General features: G+C 42.0%; 1 protein-coding gene across 1 annotated transcript in view; it reads right to left on the bottom strand.

The window, feature by feature from the left end:
- Nucleotides 1–12494, bottom strand: part of rbm25b (RNA binding motif protein 25b) — an 18875-nt gene that overhangs the window by 6039 nt on the left and 342 nt on the right. Inside the window, exons 2-5 of the mRNA XM_010776530.1 lie at nt 12144–12227; nt 9436–9755; nt 8780–8891; nt 8542–8631 (exon numbers count right to left, since the gene is read on the bottom strand). Coding sequence (XP_010774832.1) covers nt 8542–8631; nt 8780–8891; nt 9436–9755; nt 12144–12227 — 606 coding nt within the window. The remainder of the gene's footprint in view (nt 1–8541; nt 8632–8779; nt 8892–9435; nt 9756–12143; nt 12228–12494) is intronic.

Raw genomic sequence — 12494 nt, 5'->3', positions numbered from 1 at the left:
TACTTTCGGGTCAATAAGGTGGCATCTTTTGGCAGATTTACTAAAAGTGTGCAGCTGCTGCTCTGAGGAAAGATCAGGCTGAATTTACAATGGGCCTTAATGCAGACATTTTGAAAGTTTTTGTCACTTCATGCCCTCAAGAGGCATTTTGCTTAATTCATTTGCCATCCATTTAGTTCCATATTAAAAGAAGAGTTTAAAAAATCTTAATATTTAAAAAAGTTGAAAGTTTCCCATCATGTGCTGAAAAGGCTGAATATTTTGACATTGTAATGGTTTCTGTAGCTGAAAGTATGCTGAAGTTATTGAGAGCCAAACTTTTTGGTCAAATAATAATATTTTGCGGAAGAATAAAGAAAAGAAGAACAGCATTCACACTAAATAAGACCAATGTTCAAGTAATGCGGATGAAGTCCACTATAGAGTATATATGTCAATAAAATAAAACAAGCTAAATGTTGCGAGTGACCAAGTGAATGCAGGAGGCTATATACATGTAAATAGAATACGATAAATAAGACCAGAATGTAAAATAATGATGTGAAACATTAAATAGATTGTTAATGGGCTTCATTGTTCTTTCATCAGGTTGGTCCCGCTCACAACCAGAATGTCCTTCCCCCCTCATTTAAACCGGCCGCTGTTGCCCCCTCCTGGGATGCCCCCTCAGTTTGCTGGCTTCGCCTCAGGTATGCTCTCACCTGTCCCAAAATGAATGTCAATGACATCCTCTTTCACTTTATCTACTGTTATGGTAAACACAGTTTTAAACAAACTATTATTAGAATAGATGTTGCAGCCTTACAGATAGACAAATGAAAATGTTGGAAGTTACACACATTTACAGATACAGTATTGTATTACAATCAGAGTTGGGTGTAACGCGTTACTGTAATAATATTACTTTTGTCGGTAACGGAGTAATGTAACGCGTTAATTTCATAATTCAGTAATCACACTACAGTTACTAACATTGCCCGACACGCGTTACTTCGTTACTTTTATAAGCAGGCACCGCCGATGTCGGGGAAACAATCTTCAATACTCCAAAATACTCCTGGCGGAAACGCTGGTAGAGAGTAACGAAGTAAAGTAATATATTACTTTTTTTAAATGTAATATATTACTTTTTTTCAGTAACGACCCCATCTCTGATTACAATACAGTAAACTATATAAAAAAGACCTCTTTGTCTCTACTTTAAATGTATGTTTTCTTGCTGTTGCAGGAGGTCAAATGATCCCAATGCACATGGGCATCATGACCCCTTCAATAATGATGCCTTCTATGCAAGTGATCAGTAAGCCTCCAATGCATAAAAAGGACATAATGCGAGTCAAAGAAAACAATGAGAACAGCGGACCCACCACCACAGTGTTTGTGGGGAACATATCAGAGAAAGCTTCAGACATGCTGATCAGACAGCTGCTTGCGGTAAGGAACTGATTTTCACATACAACTGAAACTATGAATCTTTTGCTGTAGCATTTTCTTTTCATATTTTTAACCCCCTTCTACCTGGGTTTTTAACTCTTCCCTTTTGTACTCATGTTACAGAAGTGTGGAATTGTACTGAGCTGGAAGAGAGTCCAGGGAGCCTCTGGCAAGCTTCAAGGTAATGCACAATAGACAGATCTAGCTTCATTCGGTCCGGAAATACTTTGAATCGTGGCTAACTTGGGGTTATTTGTATTTGTTATCTCATTAAACCACACATGAACACAGATTAACTTGCTTCAAATCTTTTGCAGCCTTTGGGTTTTGTGAGTACAAGGAGCCAGAGTCCACGTTGCGAGCACTGCGGCTGCTTCATGACTTGAATATTGGAGACAAAAGTCTGTTGGTGAAGGTGGATGCCAAGACTAAAGCTCAGCTGGACGAGTGGAAGGCCAAGAAAAAGACTGCGAATGGGGTATAATCATCATTGCCTCAAGAATACATTTAGTTGCTGTTTCAGATCTCTGAATGGCTTTCCACGTCTCAGATTTATTAAGCTTTAGAACAAAGGCGGAACAATTGAAACTAAACTAAGATGTTTCCTGTACTGGCAGACCAAGAAGCCGGAAGATGGAGGAGATGATGAGGAAGAGGTTCTAGACGAGGAGACGAAGAAGAAGGATCAGATCACCAAAGGTGCTATCGACGGACTGATGCAGGAATATGCTTCCGAACTCAACGCGCCTTCACAGGACGAGGACTCCCAACGACGAAAGAGAAGAAAGGAGAAAAAAGAAGAGGTACGCCAAATGGAATGTATTCCTGTCTCTGTCTTCTTAACCCTTAGAAGCACGAGTGGCTGGACCCCACACTCGTCCATAAGTGGCTCAAAAAGGACCCGTATTAGAATAATGTGTTTTTATGCCATTTTTGTCATTTTGGTTAAGAAAAATCATTTGTATAATATTTAGTAATACAAAGAAAATGGTGGGAATCAGGCGATTACTTCCTCAAAACGCTACTAAACTACTCTATAAGTGTACTAAACCTAACCAAATAAAATTGACATAACATGGAGATGTTGGGATACGTTACAGAATAGATGTACGACGGACACTGCCCCCTTTTAGGTGTTAACCTAGTTGTTTCGCGATAGATAGGATGGAATGTACTGTCATGATTATACTGAACAGCTCGAGGCGGGCGTGCAGGCGGCCGCAACTAAGGTGTATTGTTCGGCGAAAGCGGAAAGCTCACACCGCATCTCGCGACGCACTTACAAAGGCTCTCCGGGAACTGATCGGTCGCACGATTAGGTTTGTGCCTGCAATGTTTCTAAAGTATAATCTATTGGGACGCTCTCGACACACACAGGTAAACATGCGGTGATTAGGATCATAACTATTTGCCTGCAAACTACAACATAGGTTTGGTATAGGCCCGGGCGATTTCACTCAGGAAGAAATCTCCTTGTGGCCGTCAATAGCCGATTACAATCGAATGATTATTAACAGGGCCATGCCATCCCGGAGAGTTACGATCGAATCCGATTGATAAACTTTTACCATCGAAACAATATAGGAAATTACACGCAATGCAATGATTCGATCTGGTGTGTTACATGGCTTGTGTAGTTTCGCTTCTTCATTATTTGACCTCCCAAAATAACCATAATTCAGTTGCCGCGTGAGGGCGTGACCTCGTTTTCGGATCTGAATTTCATGGAATGGAGGTTTTCGTCCCAGTGTCAAATATCGTTTTCCAGTGTGTGCACCCTTTGTAGAGTATCGTCCCAAATAACGTCCCAGGAAGAGTTACATTTATTGCGCTCTCGCTCCAACTTGGTAGCGTGATAAGTTTCTCGCATTCAAGTGTACACTCTGAGTAGCGTCACACTTGTGTTCAGTAACACACTTTGGTCCTTGTCGTTAAGTGTCTGAGTTCGCGCATCGCACATAACAGTATACATGTCCATGCACATCATACCGGTTAATTATGGAATCCGCGCTCTCCCTAGAGTTGTTATTGGTGTATGATGATGATTTTTCTCCTCTCTCTCTGGTGTGTTTTTCACGAGTTCTGTCATTGGTCTCATCCTTTGTTATTTACGATGGCAGATATCGCCGTCGACATTGTGACATGTGAAAGACGAAAAATGTAACATAATCACTGTACAGGGACTCGACGAAAATACATACGATGTTGTTTTGTTCTTCACACACGCTGTAGATCCCTCTTTGCGTCTTTTCACTTACTAAACCTTAGTCTCGTTAACGATGTCGAGTTTACGTAACGTTACTGCAAGACGATTTTTTCTTACATTTGTACTCTCTTTTTATCACTTCGTTCGATGATAATGTTTCTTTTCCAATTTTTTTCCATTGCATTGTTTGATTCTTCAGCGATTCGGAGTTGAGGAGTTATCTTATTTTGGCATTCATAAGGTTGCGACCAAAGAGGCATCGCTGTTCATACCGCGTTCCGCTCAAAATCTATAGTTAACTGTCCGCCAATGTAACGTAAATGACTGCGAAATAGGGTTTCGTGAATGTTTTACACAAGCTGGTTCGTTTTAGTGTTTGACTTCTTTTGTCCTTGTATCTTATGCTCGCCCAAGTATCCATGAGTTTTGTTAGTTACGGATGCGTTGGCCGGAAAACTCTAAACTCTATTCGGTCGGGAAATAATCGTATATTGACGAAAGACTCATATAATTTCCATTCATCATCGACTTACTTCGACTAATTCCTTTCTTTTATAACTTCTTTTTTGTGAACTTTTCGAGCTCTTTATAAATTGACGTTTGCAAAGTGTGTTGGTGGTTATTACATATGCGTTACGTACACCGTTGTACAACTTCGTCATCTTGGCAGAGGTCTTTTTTCTCTCGCGCTCTGGTGCGACCATTATTGAGTCGGTGAGACATACAAACGCAACTCGCTGCGTGCAATAGTTTGTGGAACACACTCTGGGTGGGCTCTGTTTCCAAGAGGTACCTGTACGCCTGGGATTTCCTTCCAGGAAAGGTTAAAGAACAAGACTTATGTTTATACATTGCGAGATCGTAGAGACGATTGATAACAAGACTTTTCGGCAGTCGTCGATAACGCCATTCTCTGTACGGTAACGTACGTGTACCCAGTCGGCTGGGACCCTCGCAGCGACCTCCACACGAAAACCACCAGTGGAACGCCGCTGTTACTCCCAGTGCGCGAAACCGTCCTAAATGATGTGTGTCTTTCCACTAGCGTCGACGCGACGACGATGGCTGCTTCTCAGTCCGCGACCTTAAATTGCTTGGACCGGACATTACCGGGTCTGTAAAATCTTTCAAAAACAGGGAAGTCGGGGGGAGTTCTCCGTCTACACGCATTGAAGTCAACGGTATGGTGGGTGTATAATTTTTTCTTTCAAATTTTTTGACGAATTCTAGCATCCTTTTCTCGAACTTGTACAACGGGTAGTACGCGCTTTTCCGCGACTTTATAAAACTATAACATTACAGCTCGGACTTTATACGACTTCCAACCACTCTCGGTTTGACATCAAACCAGTTCTATTCTTGGTAAAACGCCTTCTTTTTCTTTTCTTCTTGTCGTAAGTGTGAGTTTATTTGGTTACAGTCTTACGCTATTTGCAGGTGATATCTCTCATATATTACGTTCCATTTTTTTGTTCGGATTTACAACGCTCACTGGTCACTTCGTCTGATATATGTCACATTTTTCGCTTGTGCGCCCTATTTATTCTGTCTTACATTAGTTACTCACCACTTTGTGGATTTATGGCTAGCCATTCCCGAAGTAACAAGAAAGGTAGTCCAACGGGCGAAGTGTTCGGTCTTACAAGGAGCGGGGAGTAATTTGGCGGCGACAACGGGATGGACCTCGGGGGAGTCGAAAACGCCCGCGGCGCGCGCAGCGAGTCTATTGAGAGTGCGACAGGGTTTTACTTACCACTCTTCCTGTCACGAAGGCAAGTGAATCAGATGCAATACATTTGGTGTCAAATTTGTTTGATAATAATCTCTACTTTACAACGTCGGGAAGTGTCTCATTGTTTACTTTTACACTTCAATGTGTGTAAATGTCTCATGTCATACACCATAATTGTTAGTCTCAACCCACATTTGCGCATGACCATTATTATAATGAAAACAGCCATTTGCTCCTCTTGGACATTGCGCAATTGAAAGGTATAAGTGCATATATGTGTGGATGTCAATCATCTGTAACGGGCTGTAGCGCAATGACCAGCAATGAAAATATTTCGTCGTGGCGGCTACAGCCCCTCTCGTTAGAGTTATGCAGGTTTTTTGAGGACGCTCTTGCGACCATCTCTCATTCGGCTTCTTGTCCATTATATAATGAAAAAACTTACGTGCACTATCAATCGAAAGTAATTGCGCGCTGGTAGAGACTAATGTATGTTCATTTGATTATTTTTCATGGGAGAACAGAAATGACATTGTTACCTTACAAAAGAACACCGCTAGTTGCCTCCCAGTTTACGTAGGGTTACGGGTGTACCGCAGTACTGGGGAAGTTTCTCATTTACGGAAGATCCGTTCACACTAGTCATTCGGAGGTTACGTATTTTCCGTATTGCTCAGTTTCTTTGTTAGCCTTGTCGCCTGGGTGGTGGATGTCACAAACGCCCTTCGTACTCAGTCTCTTTCGAAGTCTGTAGACTAGTCGTGTCGACGAACGCCATTCCCTTGACTAAGTGTATGTCTGACTTTGCATACTTAGGCAAACGACATCGTTAAGACAGACAAAGGTAGAAAAGTTTTGGGGAGATGGACGCAAACTTGAGCCAAGGACAACACATGACCGTACATTGGTCTGTACACCTTAAACAATCCGCCGCCGCGCCCTCGCCCTTCTTCTCACGGCTCCCCCTCCGCCGGCAGCCCCGTTGCGGGCAGTTCACTTCAGCGTGTTATGCTGTCTAGCGACGCGCAGTACAGCCCAGGCCCCCTTTACTCCCGACAACTTCCCTAGCACCGAGTTGACAACCCAATCACACCCATACAAAATACGAGTACCTTTGGTGCGCCAAAGACTCGGCCACCCGTCCCGTCACCCCTCCCCGTGTGTGTACTCTCTATGTCTACACTGCGCAACGAAGTTTACACGTCGAGATCCATACACTCTGATCACTCGCGTCTCGACACAGGTTTTGGACCTTACGTTGCTGTTTTAATTTCTCGGTGTAATGCTGAACACCTTACTAGAGCTCTAAATTGATTCAAGACACCTCTTCTCACCCTACGGAGATCAGATCGAGGTGTATAGCTGTCACATTCCAGCGGATTCATTTGTCTTTGTTGTCACTTTCTCAGTCAACTGTTCCAGTCAGTATTGGGGGGAGTTCTTACGCTATTATCACGGACAAAAAGTCTGGGGACTTACCAAGAAGAGTGCATAGTCTACATTTAATGTAGAAAAATAGTCTAGTATCTACGGTCGATAACTTTTGAGTTGTTTGTACAAAACCTGATATGACGGTCTAGGTTTCTTAGACAATAAATCTACCTCTCTTTCTCCTTCTCCAAGACATAAAGATGGGCTCCTATGCTTATTCATCTAGTTTGAGTCTGGGCGTTCCGTATAGGATACCTTAGAGATCCTTGGTAGACTGAAGAGCTAGGAGTTGACAGCGGCAGTAGCTAGTCAGTGTCACCTGTGTGTTGGCTAGCTTTCACTGTGTATCGTCTTTTCTATTCATCCATGTGCGGTTTGTACTACTATGGACAGGTCTATTATTATTGTGATCATTAGTGTTCCCTGTAGTTGAAACGTATCCCGAAAAGTTCCTGAGTTTTCCTGGCGATAATGTTTATATACACTTCCAATCCGGTAAACCCGTATATCCTGATAGTTTGAACTAGTATGGCCGCGTACCTAACTATCACCGATACTCATCCTAGTTGTCATCTTCTCTACTCATAAACTAAAGTTTCATATGACCTTATGACACTCCCATGTAGTCTTATTGCCTTTGCACAAACTTGTAACTATACAAGTTGTTGCAAAAAAAAGTTTTACATTTTTTTTTACAAAGTTTAATATTTTAACCTTTTTTAATGTTATAGTTTATCAAAGATCGACACTTNTAGTGCTGTAAAAAGCACGCCAGCTAAAATAACTGGATGGCCAACCTGCCTGTCAGCCTTCCATCATGACCAATGAGGGCACGAGATAAGTTTGTGCACAGATGGAAGGCTGACAGGCAGGTTGGCCATCCAGTTATTTTAGCTGGCGTGCTTTTTACAGCACTACGGCTTCCACAGATGACTTTGGATGAGATTTGTTTATGTATTTATTTATTGTCAAAGCATTTCATGTATTCATTGCTATCGGGATGTTAAGAGCATTCCATGGAATATAACAAAAAGTGTTTCTGAAGTGAATTACCTACCCTACCTTTAAGCTCCTTAATGAAGGCCATGTCTAAGTTGTAACTGTATTAGGGATGCCAGAAACTGACCAGGATCAAATTCGAAAAATCGGACAGCCCTGGCGAATATTAATCGATATTATTATTAGAGACATGCATTTTACTTCATTTGCACTTGTCAGTTCTAAGTAGTTCCACGAGGAACTCTTCTTTGAACGTGCCACTTTTTTCATCTTTAGTTCTGTTGTTCTCACTGTTCTGTATATCGCCAATAAATCAATCGCACGTTTGACGGAGAGGGGGGGGGGTCGGTGTGTAGCAGGCAGCAGCAGTCTGCACTCTGCGCAGCCTGCGCTGCTGGCTTCCTCCAAGTTTACAGTAAAACAAACTGGTGGTGTGACCAATGCCCATTTGCAATTATTAATACTATTATTAGCATTATATTTTGGTTGAAACTAAGCCAGGAAAAAAAATAAAAACATAAATAATAATAAAAAAATATATAAATAAAATCGAATTTTAAAAATAATTTTCGATTATGGAGACTGTAACGAATATTCGAAAAATCGAATAATTGCTGGCATCCCTAAACTGTATCATCAAATACATTCTGTAAATAAATAGACAGTGATATGAAAGAAACTGTATTCAGTAGCGAATGTCAGAGGTTGAAACATCAGTGGTCTTTCAACGAACTCTCACCATTTCTCGTCTGCGCTCATCGTCCCTCTCGGCCTCCTTGGCGTAATCCCGAGCCTTCTTCCTCTCTCTGAGCTCCCAGTTTTTTAGTCGCTGCCGTCACAACAAAAAAGTATGCTCCATCACATCAAGGAACATGAGTAATACACATGTTGTTACTCTAATGAAAGTGCAAGGGTTCCCAGTAATTGACGTTTAGAAAGGACCAAGTAGGAGTGATTTATTCCCTATGATTTCCTACCTCCTGATAGGCCGCTTCCTTGTCTCTGAGTTTCCTCTCCAGCTTCCTGCGGTCATACGCCTCCTCTTCATCTTCTTGGTCTCGTTTCTTGTCTCTGTCTCGACTAACCTCTCTGGAGAAAAAATAAAAAAGATAAGAATATATTATCATTGAATCTAAAGTGGAACCGATACACATGAGAAGAGACGGGAAGATGACCATCAAGCACTGTGCAGCTGCTTCAGCGACATGCTGCTACACCCCCGCTGTCTCACGGAGAGATACCGCAGGTCTTTCCTTCCTGCAGCGGTCAGACTATACAACCAGCACTACCCCTAGTAGACCCCCCCCCACACACACACACACACACACACCACAGACTATGTCACCCATTGCTGCTAAATACCAACAAACGATGTGCAATATATAAATGCCGTTAATAACTGTGTAATATATACCTGGCTGCTAAATCCTAAGAACTGTTACAGGATGTGTATTTTTTTAAATTATGTAACTTTTTATTATATCATAACTTATTACTTTTTTTTAAATGCATGTCACATATTTAACATATGTAACATTAAGCTGTCTGTGGCTCTTTTTCCTGCTGTAACTACGCACATTTCCCCTCCGTGGGACTAATAAAGGTATTCTGATTCTGAAGGTTTTCCCCTCACCTGGATCGGCTGCGTTCGGGGGTCATGTCCCGGGTCATGTCCCGGGTCATGTCCCGGGTCATGTCTCGGGTCATGTCCCGGGTCCTGTCCCTCTCCCAGTCTCTTTCTCGCTCTCTCTCTCGGGGCCGTCGCTCGCGGTCTTTATCTCTGTCTCTCTCCCGCTCTCGCTGTTTTTCCCTCTCCTGTTCCCTCTCTCGTTCCTTCTCCCTCTCGCGGTCCCGTCGCTCTCTTTCCCGCTCCCGCTCTTTTTCCCGATCCCTGCGTTCCCGCTCAAACTCCAGCCGCTCCTTCTCCCTCTTGTCCTTCTCTTCTTCTAGTTTCTGCAGAGCAAAACACACACAGGTTCAGCCGACACCACAGAAGATCCGGTGAGTCTTTGCAGTCTACGTTCTACGGTGCACAGATCAAGTGGTTTCCAGATTTAGAAAGATTTCTTACTGGAACATGCCCTAAAATAATGAGTGCAAAGCTTGTAAAGAAATTAACAGGGGGAACCGGGAAGGATCAAAAAGCTCTCCCTCGCAGAGAGACACTTCCCCGTCCATCTGAAGCAGAACAGTGGGCCTGCTGCTGCTGCTTTACACTTGCAGTATAAACTATACTTTAGCGGGAATGGAACTGGAAACCACTTTAATGGTCAAAAAGATCTGTGGAACACGTTCAACTCGAGGCATTCATAACGAAAAAGGCGCTGCAAAAGACAAAGCTTTTTCTCTTCTTAAGAGTCCTCCGCTCAGAACAGTGAAAACAAAAAACAGAAAACAGGCGTCAGTCGTTTGGTGAACTAGTTGTTTGTGACTTACAGGTGTTGAACTATGGATTCAGCTCTTCGCTGCCCCTACAAGCCTTTTAAGTTAGGCCTGGGAGGAAAGCAGGTCACACGTATACAAGGAAAAACGTTATGGGATTCTGTCTTGCTTAAGCATCATCATCATCATCATCATCATCCACCTTTTACTTCAATATAGCATTCGGTTATCAAGAAATAACACATTGAACATCAGATACATTTCTGCAAAGATAAAAAGGAAATTGTAGAAGCGGTCTTACCCCTGGAGAAGCCTTCAGCGGATCATCATGACTGATTACATTTCAACGCACGCACGCGCACACACACACACAGACACACACACATACTAAGTCTGCCTTCATAGGCATTACACACAAGGCTTTGAGTGTAATGTGTTTCAAATTAAAAACACAATCAGACCCAGAATGAGAGTACTCGATACAAACTACTAAACTTGGAGTATTTGGAACAGTCAAATCATTACAGTCATACTGTATGAAGCTCCAGGCAGTCAGCTGGTCCTCGGGGAATAACACTGACACATCTGAAAGCCTTGGGTGTAATGCAACTAAAGATAAGTGTTACACAAAAACATTAGTTCAGGGTAAGTATATTAACGTATGTGCCTTGACTGTAGCATAAATCCTGTAAATGATGCATCTGTTCTCTGTCTTTTTACTTACCTTTGTAGAGTCTCTACCAGGGCTTGCTAAATAAATACTATTTGGCTATAAGCGTCTAACCGTTTTTGATCGTTGTCTATTTTTAAACAGCGGCGGATGTTATAAATGTTACTCTTAAAAGCAAGATAAATGAGTTGGAAAAGAGGAAACGGTTCTATGTTTTGTGTCAACTTCTGCTCTTTTTTCCGTTTTGGTTTAATTGTTCAACTCTTTGTTAGATAGAAAACATGGACGTTGTATTGACTCTCATCCTGTACAGATGAAATGAAAATAAGAACTCAGTGATCTAGCTAAGGCAGAGAGCTAAGACAGTGATGGAGAGAAGGAGATGTAGGAAAGAAGTCACACAATAACCCACACAGAGAGCACGTACCTCGTCAGTCTTCAGATCAGCGTGCTGCTGTGGAGAGGGCGCCCCCCACAATAGCATTATAAAAGCTACAGCCAAAGTCACTGCAGTGGTTATTGACAGGAGTCCTTGTGCTTCAACATGAACACCATTAAGACAGACCATCATGTACAGAGGACTCGCACAGGTTCACCAACTTAAACTTTCGGGACACCACCAATAATCTCACAGAATTAAGGTGAAAGGTTGGGAAAAGCTGTTTTATACATATGTCTCATATGGCTCAACAAAGAGCATGGTAACCCTGACCCACTCACACAAAAGTGTAGTACAGTTGCCCCTATGCAAGTCCTCAAGAGGGGGACGCCCAGTATATGTATATAGTAAATAAAGGCTGATACTTACATCCTATCCTCGCAACTTTTTCCAAAGCTCTGAGATTCATCTTGCTTTAGTCACCATATGATCACTATCATAATGGTGGGGTTTAATGAATAGATTAGCTTTTAAGTAACTTTACATCGTCTCCATGCATTTGTGTGATGAATGAAGAATGGATCTATAATAGTTACACCTATAGTTTCACTACTTTGGTCACAGGTGTCAAATCAGGCCCCAGAAAGGTGGCAAAAACACTAGCTGTGGGCCTATCTCCTGGTGTTTGAACAGTGAATATGTAACATTTTATATATGTGGGGCAAATTAAGATGGTTGGTGGAATAAATTGTATGCGTTGCCAATTTGCAGCGAAGTATGCATGTTAATGAGATCAAGGAAAGCTTGGCAAATGTGTCGACTAAATGTGCAAGCTCTAGGAGTGAACTATGTGAGCAGCTGCTGTCCAAAACCTGTAATGTCAACTACAAAATTAAAGAAGCCACTTTACCTTGTGGGTGTCTCGAAATTTACTAATTTCTCTGGAAATGAGGTCCCTCTTGTCGTCCTCCATATCAATAGTGTTAAGGTCGTCCTAAAGTAAAAGAAACAACAGTGAAAGAGTCAGTTAACACACATTTTAAGTTTTAACCCTTAGATGCATAAGTGGGTCTTTTTTGACCTGGTGAGGTGGTTTTCTTGAAGTATCTTTGCAATTACATTTTTTTATCATTTCATATTCCAGCTATTCCTCAAAAAACATGTTTTGGATATCATGCCATTCAAATTTTTTAATTTACATTTTAAGAGATTGTAGTTTTTGTATTTCTACCCCAAGCTTCCATAAGTGGGTCAAATTTGA

The sequence above is a fragment of the Notothenia coriiceps genome, unplaced genomic scaffold, assembly GCF_000735185.1.
Source record: "Notothenia coriiceps isolate Sejong01 unplaced genomic scaffold, NC01 NC01_scaffold00017070, whole genome shotgun sequence".
Classification (NCBI taxonomy): Eukaryota; Metazoa; Chordata; class Actinopteri; order Perciformes; family Nototheniidae; genus Notothenia; species Notothenia coriiceps.
The sequence above is the reverse complement of the archived record's forward strand: the minus strand, read 5'-3'. Positions and strand labels throughout refer to the sequence as shown.